General features: G+C 37.3%; 1 protein-coding gene across 3 annotated transcripts in view; it reads left to right on the forward strand.

Annotated features, from left to right (window-relative positions):
* The window catches only part of rapgef3 (Rap guanine nucleotide exchange factor (GEF) 3), a 43,058-nt gene that overhangs the window by 7,882 nt on the left and 12,713 nt on the right, over nt 1–22,463 (forward strand). For 2 of the 3 annotated variants that reach the window (XM_065285397.1, XM_065285395.2), the window contains exons 3-12: nt 7,711–7,755; nt 16,089–16,195; nt 16,356–16,477; nt 17,372–17,552; nt 19,032–19,116; nt 19,209–19,269; nt 19,724–19,800; nt 19,955–20,101; nt 20,211–20,311; nt 21,620–21,708. In XM_065285397.1, coding sequence (XP_065141469.1) covers nt 7,711–7,755; nt 16,089–16,195; nt 16,356–16,477; nt 17,372–17,552; nt 19,032–19,116; nt 19,209–19,269; nt 19,724–19,800; nt 19,955–20,101; nt 20,211–20,311; nt 21,620–21,708 — 1,015 coding nt within the window. Of the gene's footprint in view, nt 1–685; nt 970–7,710; nt 7,756–16,088; nt 16,196–16,355; nt 16,478–17,371; nt 17,553–19,031; nt 19,117–19,208; nt 19,270–19,723; nt 19,801–19,954; nt 20,102–20,210; nt 20,312–21,619; nt 21,709–22,463 lie in introns of those variants that run through there. The other variant, XM_065285396.2, reaches the window with a different exon arrangement.

Below are 22,463 nucleotides of genomic sequence, written 5' to 3' on the forward strand. Positions count from 1 at the left end.
CAACAATGTGATTACAAAAGTGTGCATGAAAGAAAAGCACGCATAAAGTGCACGTTACTTGTGTTTTTTTAATATTACAGTATTCACCTAAACAAATATTAACTAGGTATGAGACTTAGTGTCCCATATGAATGAATACTGTAGTATACTACAGTGTTTACTATAGTAAATTGTAGATAACAGTAACATGAGACTGTGTAGTGTCCCATATGAAACTACAATATTTTCTAGTAAGCTGTTGTTAACATTAACATTTGACTGTAAAGTGTCCCACAAAAAAAAATGATGTACTATAGTAAATTGAGATTGTCCCACATGAAAACATAGTAAATTAGATTATAATACTTTAGTAGCTATAATTACTATTTACTATAGTATTCTTTAATATTAACTGCATTAAATTGATAAACAAATACAATAGTATATGTTAATATTTACTAGTGGTCTTCTAGGAATAAAACATCTAGTAATTTTACTAGTACACTATTTATAGTATATGCCACATGCTTTTAATGACTAAGACTATTTTGTTGTTATCGTGATAACCTTACGCAAAGAACAACGCATTGAAATGTTATGAACATCCATGCGGACCGAGGATGGGAAATGAGGGGCGCGCCGTGTCCGGCAGGGGCGTGTACGCGAGCGCGGGGTGGCGCCTCCTGCTCGGCTGGATTGTCGGGAACGCGCAGGCAGGTTTGACAGCGCGCAGCAGGTTTTTAAAGGCATTCACAATCTGGAGATAAGAAGACGCGTGTAGGAATGCCGCGTGTATGTCGGACTGTCTTTCATCTGGGATGGTCAGACTCTCAGTGGAGATGTGGTTACTGCAACAGATGATCTCTAAATGAAATAATCACAGATATCGGACTAAACTGAAACATGCATCTCTTTCGGAGTTACAATTACCGAGTGTATCCTGATCGCGGTGCCAATGAGAAAACACCTAAAATCCGGGGTATCAGCTGGGTAAGTTAAAGTGGGCAGAAACATTATTAGAGAATAAGTTGTTTATGACAGTGTTTAAATGGGGTGAGGTGTTGTACCCACATAAAAATACTGTAGTAGCCTACAATATATTATTATTCACTATTGTTAAAAACGACATAATAACATTGTATAATATAGCAACAGTATTATAATTGGGGTAAACTTGCTGTAAATGGACTTAAAATGATAAATATGTCAATTTATTGGTAATGGTATAATAATAAGGTACAGTATCATGTGAGAAAAGAAAAGTGTATGTGTAAATTCGCTACAACAAACTTGTATCATCAGCAGGACGATTGTGTGTGCGTGCGCGCGCAACTTTGTTTACTTGTGAGGACCAATTGTCTTAACATGTTATAATAGTGCTTTTCACGCCTATATATAAATCAGGCACTTTATAAATATCATTAATATATTGTTAAAATCATTTGTACATATTAGTTAGTCATACATGACCAGCACAAAATCCCTTACGAAAATTAACCATGGTTTTACAAACCAGTATTCAAAAAAACATATAAACCTTGGTTACTATAGCAAAACCATGGTGTTGCTTATAGTAATCAATAAACCAAAAAACATGGTTACTACACTTTTACCACACAAAAAAAAAACATGGTTAATTTTGTAAGGAATGCCATAGGTTTGATTAGGCTATTGAAAAAATGACTGGAAAATTGTCTGCTAAATGCATAAATGTAAATCTCTTAGTATGAAAAACACAGTGAGAGGTCCTCATTATAACTCATTAGCTGTGTGCTAGGGGACGGTGGCATTGAAACCAATGCCAAATAATTTTAATTAAAGGGACAGTTCACCCAACAATGAAAATTCTGATATTTACTCACCCTCATGTTGTTTAAAACCTGTATGAGCTTTATTGAACACAAAGTTAGATATTTTGATAAATGATGGTAACCACACAGTTGACATGAGAGTGAAATAATGTGATTTTCAATTTTTAGTGAACTATTTTATCCAACTACACTAAAGGGTTAAATTATAGTTCTTTGTAGTGTATTTTTACTCTGTATAGTTATTTATAGTTTATTGTGAACGCGGTTTGTTTCCGTACAGTTTGGAAAGAATGTCCGAAGTAAGACTTCCATCCAGCACAGGAAACTCCTGACTCCTTTAGACCAAAGTGAACTAGAGTAAACAATAAAGTAAATATCATGTAGCCTGCATTTACAGTATTTACATTTTACACAGTAATTTCGTCTAATATACATATTTTGAAAACAGATAACACTTACAGAACCCTCATTTATAGAACCTTCGCAGCAACGATTTTTGGTTCCTTGACTCTTTAGAAACCTTTATTTTTGTTCCTTTATTTTTTAATTGTTGTGCACTGTAGAGTGACTGGAAAATTAAGAAAACATTGATGAATCTGGATCTCTTCTGCATGTACGATATTTTTAAAAACACACGGCCAAAAATTTAACCAAAGACAGAACTGTCTGCTTTGAAAAGCACCAATGATTGTATGTTGTCACGGAGTGATGGGGCTTCATATGCTGAGACACGGGAACCCAATGTCCTCTTCTGAATTCCAGTAATAAAGCAGTGACTCAATAAGATAAAATACCTCATATTGCCAGAGATCTTCCTCATGGGAGATAAAGACTATGAGCCACAGCTAAAGAAGGAAAGATGTTCTGTATGCCTCTTGTCTCAGTGTTTATAAATGGCAATTCATCTGTAATTCATTTATAGTTTGTTTGTTTTTGCCACAAAGCTCAATTTCTTTTATTCACTCTGCAGATTTCAAAACTTGTAAAATAGACAGTACAGCTACAGGCAATACAAAAACAAATGTTGAGAAAGAGAAAGCAAAAGCTTCTTATACATATTAGAGTTTGTAATAAATCTATAAAACTATAAATGATTGTTTGATTAATTCATTAAGTATTTTTTACTTTCGAATCTTATAGCTTCATTAGACCGAGAGTAAATAGCTCTGGGTCATTTCTCTCTTGTGCCGTAGCATGTGATCCAGCCGGTCTATACAGTTTACTCAGTCAACAGACCCACAGGGTGGAGAGATCTCCATGCCGAATGGTCTCAGTCTTAGGGAAATCAAGCATGAGGATCCAGAAGTGAATGAATCACCTTCTTAACCCCTGATAAGTACCAACTGTTGTATTGCCTAGTGCGATTGTTTAAAGGAAAAATGGTATACTGTGTAGAGAAAATGAAGCTAACCAATAAGCCTAAGGTCCACACTACTGATAATCTCACAAAGGACACTGGGTGCAACTTAGTATCACGAAATTATGTACCTATAGTCACGTAAATTTGTGAGTCTTTTCCGTGACACTGACACATTTTTTCGCCAATTTTGCCTGAACATGTCACGTATTTCTGTTTACGTGTCATTGTCACGTATTTGTTACTCAACTGTTTTGCCCTATTTTCTTACCATTGTCGCTTCGGTTTTGGGGAATAGATTTAGGCTACGTTTACATGGAAACGATCTGAAAAGAAACCGCAAAAGTGGTGTTGCGTTATCACTTTTTATTCCGCGTTTATACGAGCATTTTGAGGGGGAAATCTGCGTGCATATGGTGACGCAAAAGTGTGTGATATTCGATGTAGTATGCACTCCAGGCGGCTAGGTGGCAATGTGAAGCACTGACACACAACAACACCAAGTCCGTGAGCCTGCGTACAACCTTCTTCCTGGTTCTCCCAGGTCTCATCCAAAGCCGCCTGGTTTGCCTCCGACGAATTGGCGCATCAACAGTTTCACTGAGGTAATTAATGTGCCTTCTCTGATCAGTAATACTTGCTGTGAATAATTCGTACAACTGCTGGAAAGACTTGTATATTTATCAGAGCTGCTATGGCAACTTGAAGGTCCGACGTATGGAAATAATCTGACATGTTTGTTGTTATTTTCCTGAACTGGCGCATGCCTGTGACGTAAACGCGTGCGCGACGAGAGCCACCATGAGCAGACTTTTGCGTTTTTACTCTTTAGACGAGAACGCGACGGTAGATCGTTTTTAAGATTTCCACTCTGAAGGGTGGTTTCACTTTTTTGCGTTTTTAAGCCCCCAAAACGCCGTCGCCGTGTAAACGAAAGGCACATCCGATAAAATATTTTTACGTTTTTACCCTCGAGGGTTCTCGTGTAAACAGGCCCTTGGTGTTTGCGTTAGGATGTCACCCAGTATTGGTTTATGTTTTATTTCATGATTTATTTTTTTATATTTTATGATTTTTAAACCATTTTCACCTGGTATTAGGGTTGGGTTTGGGTAAGGATGTCATTTTATGTAAATCTAACCCTAAACCGAAGCGACAATGGTAAGAAAATAGGACAAAATAGTTGAGTAACAAATACGGGACAATGACACGTAAACAGAAATACGTGACATGTCCACGCAAAAAGGCGGAAAAACGTGTCAGTGTCACGAAAAAGACTCACAAATTTACTTGACTATAGGTACGTAATTTCGTGATACTGGGTTGCACGAGGACACTGGGTGAGTTACATAGGTGAAAATTATTTAGTTGAATACAATCGTAAGACAAACGCAAGAGACGATGGACATATAGACATATCTAGACAGCCTGATGGGAATTCATAACTACTTTAAAAAATGGCTAAATATCATACAAAAACTTAAAATTATTAGAAAAATTAAAAATATATACATTTAAAACCATATCCAGCCTGATTTCACCGGAATTCATACATATTTTAAGAGTTGGCTATCTCGTATGAATTCAAACAAAGTTAATGAAGCAAAAACGTACGATTCTCATGAAAAAAACCCGCACCTAACCACAGTGGTCAAGGCATTGTACAAAAACTTACGAATTTGGTCGTATGCATTAATACGAATAAGCCAACTCGTAAAATGTGTACGAATTTTCGTGAGATAGCTTTGCTATATCAGACTTCTGTATGTAAAGATGCACCATCTCTAAACCCATCCTGGGATGAAAGCAGATCGTATTAAAGAGTACGAATGAGATCTCGTAAAATAGTGACGAATTGCCATGAGATTGCATCGATCAAACCTATAAAGAAATAACGCTCTTTCAAGTCAATTCAGGACTTGTCTCTTTTACTTATGAGACCAAAAGTCTTGGTTTGGTTTAAACGACCACATTCTCAGGCCAGTCTCATAAATAAAAGGACATTGAACTACACAGCATTAGTCAGCTGATGCTGAGCAACACCTGGCGTGGGAACAGAGGCTGACAGTGGCTCATAAAACCACAGAGAGTTATGGATCTGTCGGCCATCAGGTTAAAGGTGGCGGTTCTGAAACCAAGACTTGAGATTTTCTCTTTGTTTAGAAACAGGTAGCTCACATGCTAGCAGACTCTCCAGCTCGACTGGTAGAGCATGTTGCCAAATCCTTACTATAGCACGTCGGTTCACTTGAGAAGAAGGTATTTATTAACACTGTCAAAAAAGAAAAGGTCCCTAGCTGTCACAGGGGACCTATTAATATAAACTCTGCAAAGGTGTACTTTTTGGGTACTGCCCCAGTGACAGCAAGCGACCATTTTTGCTGACAGTGTATGAGAGAAGAACGAAAAAGCCAAATATTATAGTCATTTACTCTTTTAGGCATCCCACTTTTCTGTCGTACAATACTGACCATATTGTATGCCATACACCAAGCTGTACAGCCCACTCCTACCATGAAATGTGATATTGTATCAAATTGTATTTGAGCTGATCCATAGATTTCACTATATTCATTACACTATTTGAATACCAAAGCACCAGTAGTTAATATCTGACCAGCACATATAAATAATTAAACAGTTCATCCTTTAACCTCATCATGTAAAGGAGAGAGAAGTTCGGCTCTTGACAGACTGTGATTGCGGATGGAGATCAGAGCGGCTGGTGATTGTGGTTTGTTAATGGCTGGACACAGCCGTAAAACATTGAGTGCCACTTGAGCAGAAGTCCCATAACATATGCATACTTACCTCCTCATTCGGTCTCAAGAACGTTCCCCACTTCAGCCGCTCGAAATCACTGCAAAGCTTCTTTTCTCTTGGGTCATTTCAATGACTTGTTTTGTCTACAACTAATATTAGAGACAAAAAGAAAGTTCACCCATTATGTTCATTTACTCACCTTACCCTGATGATGTCATTCATGGTTTTGGAACAAAATGGGCAACATTGAACATATAAGTTTTTATATGCTTAAAGGGACATTCCAATTTTTTTGAAAATATGCTCATTTTCCAGCTCCCCTAGAATTAAACATTTGATTCTTACCGTTTTGGAATCCATTCAGCTGATCTCTGGGTCTGGCGCTTGCACTTTTAGCATAGCTTAGCACAATCCATTGAATCTGATTAGACCATTAGCATCACGCTCAAAAAGAGTTCAGATATTTTTCCTATTTAAAACTTGACTCTTCTGTAGTTACATCGTGTACAAAGACCGGCAGAAAATTAAAAGTTGCTATTTTTAGGCTGATATGGCTAGGAACTATTCTCTCAAATTGGCGTAATAATCAAGGACTTTGCTGCCGTAACATGGCTGCAGCAGGCGTAGTGATATTACGCAATGCCGAAAATAGTCCCCTTGGTTACTTTCAATAGCAGGGGACTATTTTCGGGCAGTGCGTAATATCACTACCGAAATAGGAAAAATATCGAAACTCTTTGGTTATTTTTAGCCCGATGCTAATGGTCTAATCAGATTCAATGGATTGTGCTAAGCTATGCTAAAAGTGCTAGCGCCAGACCCGGAGATCGGCTGAATGGATTCCAAAACGGTAAGAATCAAATTTTTAACTCTATGAGAGCTGGAAAATGAGCATATTTCAAAACAAGTGGAGAGTCTCTTTAAGTTAAGTATTATATGTAACCCTGTTTGTCAAAACCCAGCATTTTTATGTGATTGACTGTTTTCTACATAAAATCATCCTGTGTTATATAAAGAACATTCAGTGAAAATAACCTTGATATCTTTACAAATGAGAGATTTTACTGTTTAAAGCAATACCCTGATATGTTTGTAAGAAAAATGACCCGTACCTAACCCAACGCATAATAATTAGCATTTCACATACCATTAGCACATCTGTGTAAACCAGTCAAGCAAGTTGTATTCGAAAGACAAAGGGTGAATCTTTTTAAACTAGTTTCTCTTTATCTCACAAACCTGCGGTGTCAAACATTCCTGTGTGAATTCCTGTGTGAATCATAATTACGTTACCGTTGATAATTTGTCTTAGCTGAGCGGGAGGCAGGTGCCAGAGATCATGTACAGTACAGGCGTCAAATGCCACACATGGCGGCATTAGTCTGGAATGTCTTCTTACATTCTTTAGCCCTTGGTGCCTTTGTTAGATCAGGCTTTTTATGATTGAACCGATTGCAGGTTCATAAGATTTTTCGATTTTAAGATCATAAGATGGCTGCTTTGAATTGCAAATCCAATTTGTTAGAAAAATAATAGTGCAGCTCTTCTTAATAAGTCATTATGGTTTGGGACGAGCTTGGTAGCTTATCAAAATACAGTTAAATAATTCCAACTTGTTTTGTTCGCAAAATATTAGTCTAAAACTTAAATTTGTAGGTTTAATTGAGTTTCATTGACTTGCAACTATATTTTGCATGCAGCACTGCAACATTTTTTTGTTTTTTACAGTGTAGCATTAATAACCATTCTTCAGTCTCTTATATATCTTCATACGCTTTATCTCTCTTTGTCTCCTCACAGACTCCTCTGCCAGAAACCGTGGAGACACAGGACACCATTAAACAGGTATGATTGTCTGCGTTTGTGTTTATTATCCATTCCAACGTCTTTTTATAAGCTCCACTAAGTTCATGTTATAGCGTCCATAGAGGCAGAAAATTAAAACCTATTCAAAATCGGCTATTAAGTATCTGTTTAGCCGTAAGCTGGGTTTTATCTCATGTCGCTGACCTCTATGTGTTAGTAATGTTATGCTCAGACTATTGAACCTCTAATAATGAAAATCTAAATATAGCTCAAAGCACAACATCAAAAGTGAAGCTGATGGAGTCTGTTGCTGTTCATCCCCCCAAACGCATATATCACATTATTCTGTAATATAGTTAATAAAGCATACATAACTGTTTATGCTTTCAGCCTAAATTTAGAAAGTACACATTACAGAGGACTGCATGCATATTTTATTAATGCAACCTCACCGATTCTTCATAACTATTTCACAACCCAAGGAGGTTTTTACACAGCAATGTCACCATCTATCTGCTCATGTGATGCTTGGCCTTTTATGATCATGTGAGTTTGTAGCAATGTAGCTTTACTGGCTTTACTTACAGCATATATATATATATGGTAAAACGTCTTTAGCGTTAAACTAGGTCAGTAGATCTGTATCTGACCCTTACCCGTATCCCCAGATTTATCTGTTGATCTCAAAAGTGTTACTCACTTGCGACTGAAGACAAGAGTAAACATCTGGATGGTTATTGTTCCGTTCATTGTATCATATATAGAGCTACCTAACCCGGTTAAACCTCAAATGGTTTAGTTTAGTTTAGTTTAGCATACTTAAAAACCAGGCTTGCTGTAACTGCTGCGATGGTTACCATAACCAACCCACCTTCTGTCCACTCGCCACTGTCTGCACTTATGTTGCGGTCTGTGATGTGATTTAAAGGAATAGTTCACCCAAAATTTTTAATTCTGTCTTAATTTACACACGCTCACGTTGTTGCAAACCTGTAAACATGTCTTTGTTTCTGCTGAACACAAATGAATATATTTGTAACTAAACAGATCTGGGGCACCATTGACTTCTATAGTATTCTTTTTATCCTACAATGGAAGTCAATGGTGCCCCAGATCTGTTTAGTTACAAATATATTCATTTGTGTTCAGCAGAAACAAAGACATGTTTACAGGTTTGCAACAACGTGAGCGTGTGTAAATTAAGACAGAATTAAAATTTTTGGGTGAACTATTCCTTTAAATCACATCACAGACGGCAACATAAGTGCAGACAGTGGTGAGTGGACAGAAGGTGGGTTGGTTATGGTAACCATCGCAGCAGTTACAGCAAGCCTGGTTTTTAAGTATGCTAAACTAAACCATTTGAGGTTTGACCTGGTTAGGTAACTCTATATATGATACAATGAACTGAGGGTGTGTAAAGGATGACAGAATTTTTATTTTGGGGTACAACTATGCCTTTAACACCTAGAAAGGGAACCATCCCAAAAATGTGAAACATAAAGCTGAAATGGCAGTTTTAGGCTAACATCTGGGCTTGTGTATTTACGTTTGGTCTGTGTGTGATGGGAAAAACACAATATTGCCTAGGATTTTATCTGGCTTATCGAGGATCTGGAAGGCTGGCTCATGTGTGGAATGCTCTCAGCACCTGAAGTGGTATTTGGTGGGCACTGTGATTTTTCAAGTGCGTTTCTCAGAGTGAAAAGAGACAGGCTCTTATTTTTAAACAAGTGAATACTGATAACGTCCCTTATCATAGTTGTTAAAAGCATGGCTTTTATTATCGCCAAATGCATAAATGTAAACGTATTTCCTACAAACACTGGGTTTGGGTTCTTACTATTAAACTTTGAAACCTGTTCTGCACCTTTTGTGCTGCAGACATGAACGATTTCTTAAAGCATCTCAACTACAACTAAGTAAACAACTCATACTACACAAAACATTGTGAGTGTATTTTTACAGGACAGGAAGAGATGCTAGCCTGTATCTAGCAAGTCACATCTGGTTGTCTCAGTTTATAATAATAATCTGAATAATCTGTCCGTATTTCTGCTACAACTCCATGTGTAGTATGAAATGAAGCCTGTTGCTTGGCTCACCACGGTCACAGCATCACAACAACCTCCGCTGTTAGCGTCGCCCACAGATGGAAAACGCAACCTGTTTCCTCCCCATGACACACGGGAGGCCGAATCTCTGCCTTTCGCTACTTCACAACAGATCTCATGTGGGTGACTAACAGTTTGTATACAATGGACGCACATCACCGCCTGTGCACCACAGTGAGTTTATGTGTGTTACTCGATAGGGCGAGGTTGAATTGTTTGGTGGCGGACGTTCATTGCTGTCGCTAAGTATCAGGTGCAACTTTACAGCCACGCATTTTGCAGATTGATATTGTATAATATACAGTAAGTGCTATTCAAACTCTTGTATTGTTTTAAGCAACTGTTTACATTGCAATACGACCCAGACTTGAACAATGCCACCCATTCCCTCTAGACAAACTCATAGTCATATAAAGACGTCACATGTGCGCTGTTCTGTGACCTGGTATTAGTTTGGTTGGCCCACTTTTGCGCTCCTTAAACAAACCTGAGAGATTAATTAAGGATGTATTTACTGTAAGAACATGCAATGGTCCAAAAAGTATTGTCACATTGTCAAGTACAATAACATTATTTGGCGGTTTTAAGGACAGGGTTTATCCTAGTCCCAGACTAAAATGCATGTTTGAGCTACTTTAATTTCAAAACACCACATATTTTAACATTTATCAGTGCCATTGTTTTGTCTCACCAGTATAGTTTTTGTAAGATTTGTTTGAAAAAACTTCTTAAATGTCCTAAAAAAAAACTAAGGCCTAGTCCTGGATTAATCTAAACCCTGTCCGGGAAACCTGTGTGCTTTAAGGGTCCACTGTTAAATATTAAAATATTAGTTGACACAAAATAAAAGTTATTTTACTTAAACTAATATTTTTAAGTTAAACCAACTTTTTTACAGTGTGGGGTCAATGTATATTTCGAGAGTCCATCTTCGACACAAAAAAGGTACAAAAGCTGTCATTGGGACCATGCCTTTAGTTGTCAATTATCTACAAATATATGATACTTTAACATATATCACCCTTTTTGGTACAAAGGTGTACATTTTAAGCCCCAGTAGCAGCTGCTGTACCTTTTCTTGTGAGTAATGCTTTAGGTAATATGATGATAATATGATAATCATTTCTAATAATAGGAAGGAAAATGACTGTGTAACTTTTGAGTCTTGCCTTGTGCATACAACAATAATCTGTTAATTCAATAATACGGTTGATATAATGATATATGACGGTGTGTTTACCAGGCACAGTTAATCGTTGAACAGTTGCCATGTTTTTGTTGTCCTGTGTATCCTGTGATACACCTATTCTCAGGTGTACAAAACGGTAAAGCCTGTGCTCTACAGAGAGGTACCATAATTATTCCCCATGAGACTACAGAATGGTGGGAAAGTACTGCTAACTACCGTTCCCATCTATACCCCTGATCTCCAGGGACTGAACTATGACAGGAGAGAGATTTACACACCCCGGGTCTGTAGACGCTGTGTCTGGGCACACGCAGTGTAAAATGAGTTTGATGGAGAGCTCTGTACAAGTCTCATATGAGATGGGCTGGATGTAGGTTGACCACATTTACCAGCATTGTGCTCCTTTTCTTGGCTGTAGCAGGATACTAACACTAACTACCATAATAACAGTCAACAAGCTTTATTTAGCTGTGCAAAATACATTCTTAAAAGTGAAGGTGCGTCATGATGCCAAAGAAAAAACTTTCTTGCCTAAGTGGTTCTATGAAGCACCTTTAACATCCAAAGAACCTTTCTGTTTAAAAAAAGGGGTCCTTGTAGTGAAGAAAGGTTCTTAAGATAATAGAAATTGTTATTTGAGGAACCATGCTTCTTCTATGGCCTCCCTGTAAAGAACACTGTAAAAACAATTAAAACAAAAAGTTACCTGGTTGAGTTAATTCAACTTAGAAATATTAGTTAACTACAATTTTTTAAAATGTTGTGTCAAATAGTATTTTTAAGTTCAATTAACTTAAAATTTTAAGGCAACCAGGTAACTTATTGGGCCCTATTTTAACGATCTGAAACGCAAGTGCGAAGTGCAAAGCGAAAGTGACTTTGTGGGCGGATCTTGGGCGCTGTTGCTATTTTCCCGGCGGGAGAAATAACTCTTGCGCCAGGCGCAAATCAATAAGGGGTTGGTCTGAAGTAGGTTCATTATTCATAGGTGTGGTTTGGGCGTTACGTCAAATAAACCAAAGGGAATGTCATCCAACATTCCCTTTAAACGCAAGTGCGCAAGTTCCATGGCAGGTTCACAGCTGAGGAGACCGACGTTCTTGTAAGAGCAGTCAAAGACAGAGAAGTTGTTTTGTATGGGAATGGGAGAAACCCGCCCAAATCAGCGTCGGTTAAACAGGCGTGGGAGGAAATAGCCGCAATTGTCTCATCAGCTGGCATCCCCAAGACGTTGCGCCGCAAGCGCTACAATGATGTCAGGAGACGGGGGAATCCCAAGCTTGCCAGCATAAATCGGGCACGCCGTGGATCTGCCTCTACACAGCACCCGACGCCAGCAGAGGACATCGCTGCGTCCACCCTCACCGCTGAAAGCCAAGAAACGCAAGCAGTCTAACCCCAAAGTACACTTACAAATCAAGTTCACATACATTAAGGTTTCTTATGAAAACATTTTAATTATTATTTACATAAAATAAACGTAATACAGCCACACAACAAACTTATGAAAATATTTTAATCGTTATTTGCATGATAATTTTTTAATGCAGCCACACAAAATAAATAAAAACTATCACCACAATGCTCACCACAATGATTTCCCTTATCTCATGTGTTAAATATTTTTTATTGTAACAATTTATGATTTGCAAAAATAACTGTTGCATCTGTGTAGATTAGATAAGCAAAGTGTGCGCGTTGTGCATGCTATACATTATGGTCAAGCATGCGCCCTTATAAAATAGCATAATGAACAACGCACAACGCGCCACTGACTTTAGACTAGTTTTTTCTGGTCAGTGGCGCAATTGTTTTTTGAAACTGCAAAATAGCATCCTGGATGGTTTGGGCCGGAACACGCCTCCTTTTTTGCGCTGAACCGCCCAGGGAGCGCAAGTTCATTCCCTAGTTTGCCGACGTGCGTCTGTGGAGGGAAAAACCAGCTGTGCGCCGGTGCAAAATACGAATGATACATGCGTCACTGACAAAGTCAATTGCGCTGGGTGCAAGATAGGGCCCATTAAGTTGAACTGACTTTTTTTTACAGTAAATTATTTTAAGTGTGTAGCTCTACATTTTATAATCAAGGTGGCGTTGATCTCCACATGGGAAAATATCAATCATTTAATGCATGGATAATAACAGAGTCCAAAATTAAAGAGTACCTGCTATTTCATTTTTAAAAAACGACGTTATTTTGTGTATTTGGTATAATACAATGTGTTTGCGTGGTTTATGGTTAAAAAACACATTATTTTCAACATACCCTACATTTTTGTAGCTCCAGATATACTGGTTTTCTCAAAAGCATTGATTTTGTACAAAGCTCATCGATCTGAAAAGTGCTATGTCCCTGATTGGCCAGCTAATCTGTACGTTGTGATTGGCCTGAATACCTCTGACGTCAGCCAGTAATGTGACGCTCCCTACCATGTTTAAAAGATTCGCTTACAATGCAATGCTAACAGAAGTTAATTTATAGGCTGTGAGTCAAAGCGGGAGGAATTATGATATGGATATGTCAACAAGCCCAGAAAGTAAAATGTTGCCCACAATTGTGGTCCAAGAAAAGAGATTTACGTTGGAGACGGTAACTCGCGTCATCGTTTACTTTAGGGTTTGTAACTTTTGCATATTGTTAACATGTACTAATACACACTTACACACTTTGCTCTTTAACACTCACCAAATGGGAGAAAAGTTGGCTTTAGCCAGTGAATACAATTTTAATGGAGCGTTACTGGGCAGGCGGTTGACCATTTTTTCAGGAGTGGCAACAAATGTAAGGTATAATTACACTGTGAGAGACTATAAAACAAAAGTAAAACAAGAAAATAAAACAAATTACTGGCAGAAAGTCTATTCCACATTAAATATTCACTCTAAAAATGCCCAGTCGTTGGGTTAAATTAACCCAGAAAATTTTAGTATCTGACCCAACAATGGGTTCATCGTTCTCTCTGTGTCATTGTGGGTTTACTCCAGGTACTCTGGTTTCCTCCCACAGGCCAAAAACATGCAAGTTAAGTGAATTGGAAATACCAAATTGCCCCATCGCCAACCTGTGTATGAATTGATTTGTGTATGGAATAACCAGTTCTTGCCATGAATATAGCCATAGATGCTGAAATGGCATGAAGAAGAAAGAAAAAAAAAGAAACCAGGAGTTTTGGGAAATATTTACTGTACAGTTCTGTCCTTGTCTTGAAAAGTGTGCCTGGGTAGGGTGCTAAAGCATACCAACAGTCCTGCAGGGCCTTCTTTGGACTAAAAAGCAAGGTCAGCCGATCCTTTATGGGTCAGAAGCCAATTACATCACCATGACTGACAGACCAGACCACATCACCGCCCTCAGCAACAACCACAACAAATAGTGCAAGAGAGTATGGGTGAGAAACGAACCTTGAGACTTTATCCTTGGACAAACATAGCAAACAAATAAAAGTTACACCCTTCCATAAAATCACAAAACTAAAGAATGAGAGAACTGGGGCAAACGTGCAATTCCTGAGCTGCCACAGGCAATAAAAGTGATGAAAAATGGATAAAAACCTCACAGACTTGAACCGAAAGAGGGACCACAGGCTCTTGACATGCATGGACCAGAAAGAAAGCAATCACTCAGAACAATTTAGCAACACCACATGCAAGCTGCACACTAACTATTTTTGTAGTTACCTACCCATGTTTGTCTCCAGAAACGTTTGATTTCTACAATGCACTAAACCAGTTTCCATCACCATTTGATCGCAAAGTTGGCACTGAGAAAATCTACAGCTGCATAGCAACCACGGTGGCATGCTTCGGTAACTTTATAAACCACGGCTTCAGTTAATAGGGTCGAGTTTGGTCTGTTTGGGAGCTGTTGTGGTACGCGGCAGGTCTGCGGGAGGTTTAACTGAACGCAGGGTGGGAAAGAAAGGTTATGGAATGCTGGGAGGGGAGGGAAGAATAAAAACACGGAGAAAGCAGGAGTGTATAAAAACAAAGTGAGATGATAGAAGATAAACATAAGAGCAACAGCTTCCATATGGGGGTGGAGTGTGAACAGTAGCAATCTTCAGTTTTGTAAATTCATTTCGGTGGAGGAGGTGTTGGAGAATGTGCACCATCCACCCGGCACCACATTCTCACTTCACACACCTACTACCTCATGTAAATAAAGACATTGTGCTTCTATACAGTTAATGTACAGTGGGAGACGAAAATATGAGACCATTAGAGAAAATGCTTCAAGATTCTTTACATTGTGTAACAATTTGAGGAAATACAGTCTTTTTATTTAATTTTAATTTTGGTCTTTGAATTTGGTTTGTTTCCAATTTGCTTTGAGGACAATAATATTAAAATATTTAATAATATTAAAATAATAAAATAATATTAAATAATATTAATGATATTATAATAATTATATTAATACTTTAAAAAATATTCATAATATTAAATAATATTAAAACGATCCACCATACTTTTAAATGGACCATTGTATAAAACAAACAAACACATTTTTTAGGCTTTTATCTACTCTAAAGCATTTAAAGCTTTCCTCTACAAATGAATATTTCTGGTTTATTTATTAGTTACATGTAAATGCTCTGTTGATACTTTTAATGTTTTCCTGAATTTGTGTGTACATTTTCATAATCTGATTTTGATTAAAAAAAACATTTAATTTTTTATGTTTATATATTATCCTGCCTGGGGAAAGGTTTTTTGTTCTGTTCTTTGTTTTTTAATATTTTGTTAAAATCTCAATAAAGACATTGCCTTAAAAAAAACAAAAAAACATTTAAAGTATTAAAGGGATAGTGTACCCAAAATAAAAACTGTGTCATTATTTACTCACCCTCATGTCATTTGAACCCCCAAAGTCTTACATTGTTTTTCAGAACCCAAACACAGATTTTTGTTGCAAAAGTTTTGTTTAGGGTTTTCTGGTTACTTTGAAGTGGATGGTGGCCACCTCGGTCACCTTCCACTGCCTTAGTACACACAAAAGAGCAATGTTTATCCATTGTTCATACTGCACTTTTTCCTATCCCTCATCTCTTTCTCTCTCTTCCTTTCAGTTTTTGTCCGAGCGAATCCTGAAAGCCGCACGGATGGTGTACAACGCACTGATGGAGCGTAACCCGGGCCTCATAAGAGACAGAAAGCACCACCTCAAGACCTACAGGTGCTCATGGCATGCCCAACATGTTATATATACTTATATATATAAGTGACAGAAATTCATCAAATAATTTCTAGGAAATCATTTTGTGTTCATGACAGTAACAAATGAACTTCAAATTAAGTAAATTTAAGCAAATGTATTTTTCTGGTTTGCATCACAGACAATGCAGCAGCGGGAAGGAGCTTGTTGATTGGTTGATGAAACTAAATGAATGTTTCCAGTCTCGGACTCAAGCAGTGGGAATGTGGCAGGTTTTGGTGGATGAGGGCATTCTGGGTCATGGTAAATATAAACATCAATTTCTTTAGATATCTATAAAAGATTTCTACACTAGTTTTGCACTATAAAAATGCTGGGTTGTTTTTAACCCATGCTGGGTAAATATTGGACAAAACACACCGCTTGGCTAGGCATGCACCGATAAACGCTGATATACACTAATAATACGTGGCCCATAACTATTCTGAATCACACAGCCGATATTATTCACAGCTATTTCATGTACTACGGCTTTTGATCAGTGGGTCCTTATCGATCTGAAATCACTGTTCGTTTGAGTCGTTTATAACATGCATTTGAAAAAGCAACACTTGTCAAACATAATCATTATACATACTCTTTATTATCATGAAACTACCTGAAAAGGTTTGAAGAACAGCAATATAAATATATCCTTAAGCCATTTCCTGGAGCTGCGTGTGTATGGTTCTTTGTCTGCAGCGCATATTGAGTTTCTGCTTGAGAGCGCCCTCTGGCTTTAGGATGTAGCGGCATTTCACCGTAATTCATTGAGAAGCATAGCAAGCATCATCGGCCGATATATCGGTGCACCCCTAGTTATTACCCAACTATGGGTTGTAATAACCCAGTAGTTGGGTTAAAACAACCCAGCATTGGGTAATTTTTAACCCAATATTTACCCAGCATTGGTTTAAAAACAACCTAGCATTTTTTTTTTTTAGGGTGCATACCGATATAAAAAAATGTAAAAATAACTACAAGGACATTACAATTATATTACACTGATTGATGCATATATTTTATTCTAAATGCCATGTTATTATTACCATAGTAATCGGCGGCCTATGGTGGTATTATAATATGTACGTTTTTGCAGCTGACACCAGTAACATATTGAGTAACTGATGAGCCATGTGTCTCTGTCACAATGTGCAGTAAAACAGGAGGTAAACTTCCATGACAAAGACACGCAATTTTATCGCTTTATGGAGGCCGAATTTGACCTCAACTCCACCAACAATGAAAAAGACTCGAAGGAAGAGGAACTTCAAGAGAGTCTATCACTGCTGGTCCAGATGGGTCCTGATGCTCTTCTGACTATGATACTGCGAAAATGGTAAGACATAAACAATTATACCAGACCAGACTAAAAGAATAACATACTAACATTATATAGACGGTTTCAGCAGTAACAACATAAACAAGCGGCTTTCGTGGTCAACACGTAACTTCTGGTAAACTCTGCTAAGAATAAAACAACAAAGTCCTTTTAAAGTAGTTTATTTATATAACAAGCAAAATAAACAACACGTAGATTACCTAGGAAACAAAAACAGAATCAAACATAAACTGGAAGTAAAGTTTGGCATCATGACGCGAACTTTACTTCCGGTTTCAGTTTTTTTAATGGTCTGACTAGTTGCTAAACTCTTGAACAAATACCTCGTCGAAAATAACAAATGTTTTAGTTTTCTAGATAATCTATGTGTTGTTTATTTTGCTTGTTATATAAATAAACTACTTTAAAAGGTCTTTGTTGTTATGTATTCTTAACGGATTTTCCCGGAAGTTATGTGTTGACCACAAAAGCTATTTGTTTATGTTGTTACTGCTGAAACCATTCTATACAGGGCAGATTGTAAAGGTGAAGTGTGTCATTTTTACCCCACCATCATCACCGAACGAAACTCCAAAAATAAAAACAGTGGCCGCTTTTATAAGCTGTTTAGACTAGTCTTACAAGTTAGTCATCATTTATTTTTCTTTAAAACTGATTATATATACACACAAAAGCAGACTGATCTCATTACATTTTGAAAAGTAAGACTGATCAGCCCTAAATAATTAGTCAAACTAGTTCTTAAAGGGATAGTTTACTTTAAAATGAAAATTCTGTCATCATTTACTCATCCTCATGTTGTTCTAAACCTGTATGAATTTTTTTTTCTGATGAACACAAAGAAAGATATTTTGAGAAATTATGGTAAACACACCACACCATTTTGGAAGTATTGTGATAAATGACTAAGAAAATATTTTTATAAATGATGTTACTGTAAGCACAGAGTTGACGGTACCCATTAAAATCCATAATATTTTTAATTCCTACTATGGAAGTCTATGGTCACTTACTGCTGTGGCTTTACCATCATTTCTCAAAATACCTTCTTTTGCTTTCTTCAGAAAAAAGAAATTCATAATGGTTTAGAACAACATGAGGATGAGTAAATGATGACAGAATTTTAAAGTGAACTATCCCTTTAAGACACATTGTTAACTTACTGGCTATGTTTATGCAACCGGCCCCAAGTTTCCTCTTTAGATCTAATCTATCTCATCAGACAAATTTAACTCCAGGTGTGAACAGGTTCAAATTTACAATGCATAGTCTTAGCAAATATTTGCTCTTCGTGTGAACAGACATGTGACTAAACCTTATACTCTGTCAAATATGTTTTGACTGTATCACATCACATACTGCAGCAGTTTCATGCTCAGTATGTACATACAGTACAAACTACTTGTTGCTTATTTACCTTGAATCTCTATTATGTATGGCATAAATGAGTGAATAATCTGTTTGCATGTGCCATAGCCCAAGCCAGAGAACCCCAGAGGATCTGGAAGTTATTTACGAAGAGCTTCTGCACGTCAAAGCCGTTGCCCACTTGTCTACATCTGTGAGTCGACACTCGCTGACATGTTTCATGTTTTTTACGCCAAAAATATTCACATATTCATCATTTCCTTTATGCTTCGCTCTTTCCCGTAGGTTCGGAAGGAACTGGCAGCGGTGCTGGTTTTTGAAAGCCACGCCAAAGCGGGAACAGTTTGTAAGTGTGAAATAAATTGTGGCAATTTTGTTTGCGGTGGGAGAAAAGAAAAACAGTGTTAATATTGAATTAGCAAAACAGAGGAACAAATATATTTTTCGACACAGCGGCAGACAGCACGGTTAACACTGTGAATGAGATGATGAAGTAATTTGATTTTGCAATTCCCGGTTGTGTGATGGATGCGATGACTGACATTCTTGTATCAGCAAAAAGAGACAGCCAAGTCAACGATTGCGTCAATGCGCAAATCATTGCATACTGAATAGGCAAGAGTAGGCATGAGATTAGTCACCAAAAATCTGTGCAAGATTATAGATTTAAAACGTACCAATGAAATAAGTCTCGGAGGGAAATTGGCTGTTTTAAAGAACTACATAGTGTTCAGATTTGGCTCTTAGCTAAACTAAGCAGGCTATGTTTAACTTAAATGCACTTTTAATGTCTGTTTCAGTGTTCAGTCAGGGGGATAAAGGGACATCCTGGTACATCATCTGGAAGGGATCTGTTAATGTCATCACCCATGGCAAGGTAAAGCCATCAGCCCCGATGTTATGTGTCCTTTCCAAGACACTGGGTTTAAAATAGATGCACACATTGTCTAAAATTAATTCATATTGTATGCTTCCTGATAAGGAAGGGTTATCCCATTGTTTGAGCTTCTATGTATATGTGTCACTTGTAGGGTTTAGTGACCACACTTCATGAAGGGGATGATTTTGGGCAGTTGGCATTGGTGAACGACGCCCCTCGGGCCGCCACTATCATCTTAAGAGAGGACAACTGTCACTTCCTGCGGGTGGACAAGCAGGACTTCATACGAATCCTTAAGGCAGGTTCAGTGTCTTTGGATGCATATAGTTTCACATCATGAGTGTAGGCAAACTGTATATTCACGTCAATCAGATTATAAATGTTACATAACTTAAATATAACTGCAGGATGTGGAGGCCAACACCGTCCGTTTGGAGGAACATGGTAAAGTGGTTTTGGTCCTTGAGAAAAGTTCAGCACAGGACTCCACCTCAGTGAGCAGCAACAGGTGAATGACTCTCTCTTTTCTTTATCTTTGCCAAATTTGTGAGTGAATTGGCAATGTAACATTACGGTATACATCCTTAATATTAGTTATCCATAATAGGTAAATCCAGTGCACTGGGTATTCGGTGTCACACTTATAAATATGTGGAGAGAGAATACCCACCATGAGTTTAATGATTGTAAACGATTCATTTGAAACAAAGGGTTTTGCATGAAAGTTGTTATTGTAAAATGAACAGCGGGCTAAAGCATTAGACATCACTCACTATTTGATTTCAAGTGCATTAAACCAATTATGAAACCATGGGATGAATACAATGAAACCTAATTATTATTATGAATTATCTTCGGCTTACTGACACCCACATAACCCAGTCTCTCTCGCTCTCTCTCTCTCTCTCCATCCTTTATTTCTCTCTCTTTTTCTTTTTTATTTGTCTATGAATCTTTTAGCCTTATGTCTCTCTCTCTCTCTCTCTCTCTCTCTCTCTCTCTCTCTCTCTCTCTCTCTCAGTGAGGGTGTTTTCAGCCATGAAGATAGTCACGTTTTTTTATTCTTTTTTCGTGATATTATCACGAATTTCCGCGTTTTTTCGTGATCGTATAACGAATTCCTGTTTTCGTGTGATTATCACATTGGTTACTCAACTGCTTTTTCCTATTTTTAAACCATTGTCGCTTCGGTTTAGGGTTAGATTTGGTGCTTGCATTAAAATGTCACTTTATACATTGGTTTATACTATTTTTTCGGATTTATTGTTTTATATGTCGCCTGGCGTTGGGGTTAGAGTTGGGTTTGGGTAGGGATGTCATTTTATGTAAATCTAACCCTAAACCGAAGCGACAATGGTAAGAAAATAGGAAAAAACAGTTGAGTAACCAATACGTGATAATCACACGAAAACAGGAATTTGTTATACGATCACAAAAAAAAATGCGCAAATTCGTGATAATATCACGAAAAAAGAATTACAAAAAATACGTGACTAGCTTTGTGCTCTGTTATTGACAATGAAATTAATTTAGCATTTCTTTTTTAATATGTTTTTAAAACACTTTTTGTAAAAATTGATGACGATGAGTAATATTGTTATTTAAAGAAGCTTGAAAAATAAAAAAATCTCTCTCTCTCTCTCTCTCTCTCTCTCTCTCTCCCTCTCTTGGGATGATTGTATCACTTACAATATTGCCAAAGCATTATACATACAAGAAACATACAATAACACAGTAGTAACACAAATAAAGTAAAATAAAATAGACTATATGAACATTTGAAGTATGCACCATTCATAATTTTTCTGTCTCTCAGGTATAAAGTAATGTCAGGAACACCGGAGAAGATTCTCGAACACATGCTGGAAGCGATTAAATTAGAAACCAATGGCACTGATGTTATAGGTATGATATATTTATGATCTCTTCTGCTATTATTAGTTTGTGGCTGTTGAAAACATATTAGATTTTTCTACAATTAGGAAATAAATATATTCATTTTATAGCATTAGATATTAAAAAGCAAGTGGTATCTTCATACAGATGCTAAAGCATTTTTTTGCAATTTATTTTGACTAGCTGATGTGAAAGCAATTCTTAGATGCACCGATATATCGGCAAATAAACGGTCAAGAAAAAAGCTATTTTTCACACTAAAACAGCCGATAGTCATGGTTGAAATATCCTCTCAATCAAAAGAGAACAGGAAAATGCAATGAATTTGAGCTCTGCGTATAGAAAATGTAAAGAAACATCACTAGTTTCAGTCAATATTAATGAATAACTTTCAGAAAAGTTAATCTTCAGAATTTAGTTAATGCAAGTTAATATAACCACCAAACTATTGGTGTCAGCAGATATCAGTCTGAACAAGAGGTTAAAGTTTGCGAACAAACTTTGATGTTGTCTTGACAAAGGCCCTGGCTAAACATGCACGCGCATCTGCCAGACCATAATCTGACTCATCAGTCTTGCTCTCTCTGATTAGACCTGGCAAAGTCCATGGGAATTTTGACAGTTTGAACTTCCGTTTTACGAATTCTGTAAGTCCGATCCCTTGCCAATAATAATAGGCCGCTTGCCAGTATAAATTATATAATTATATACAATTTACCATAGTAGGATAAACACATTGTTTCATGGGCATTCCCTTCACAGTA

Source organism: Paramisgurnus dabryanus, chromosome 21 (assembly GCF_030506205.2).
Source record: "Paramisgurnus dabryanus chromosome 21, PD_genome_1.1, whole genome shotgun sequence".
Classification (NCBI taxonomy): domain Eukaryota; kingdom Metazoa; phylum Chordata; class Actinopteri; order Cypriniformes; family Cobitidae; genus Paramisgurnus; species Paramisgurnus dabryanus.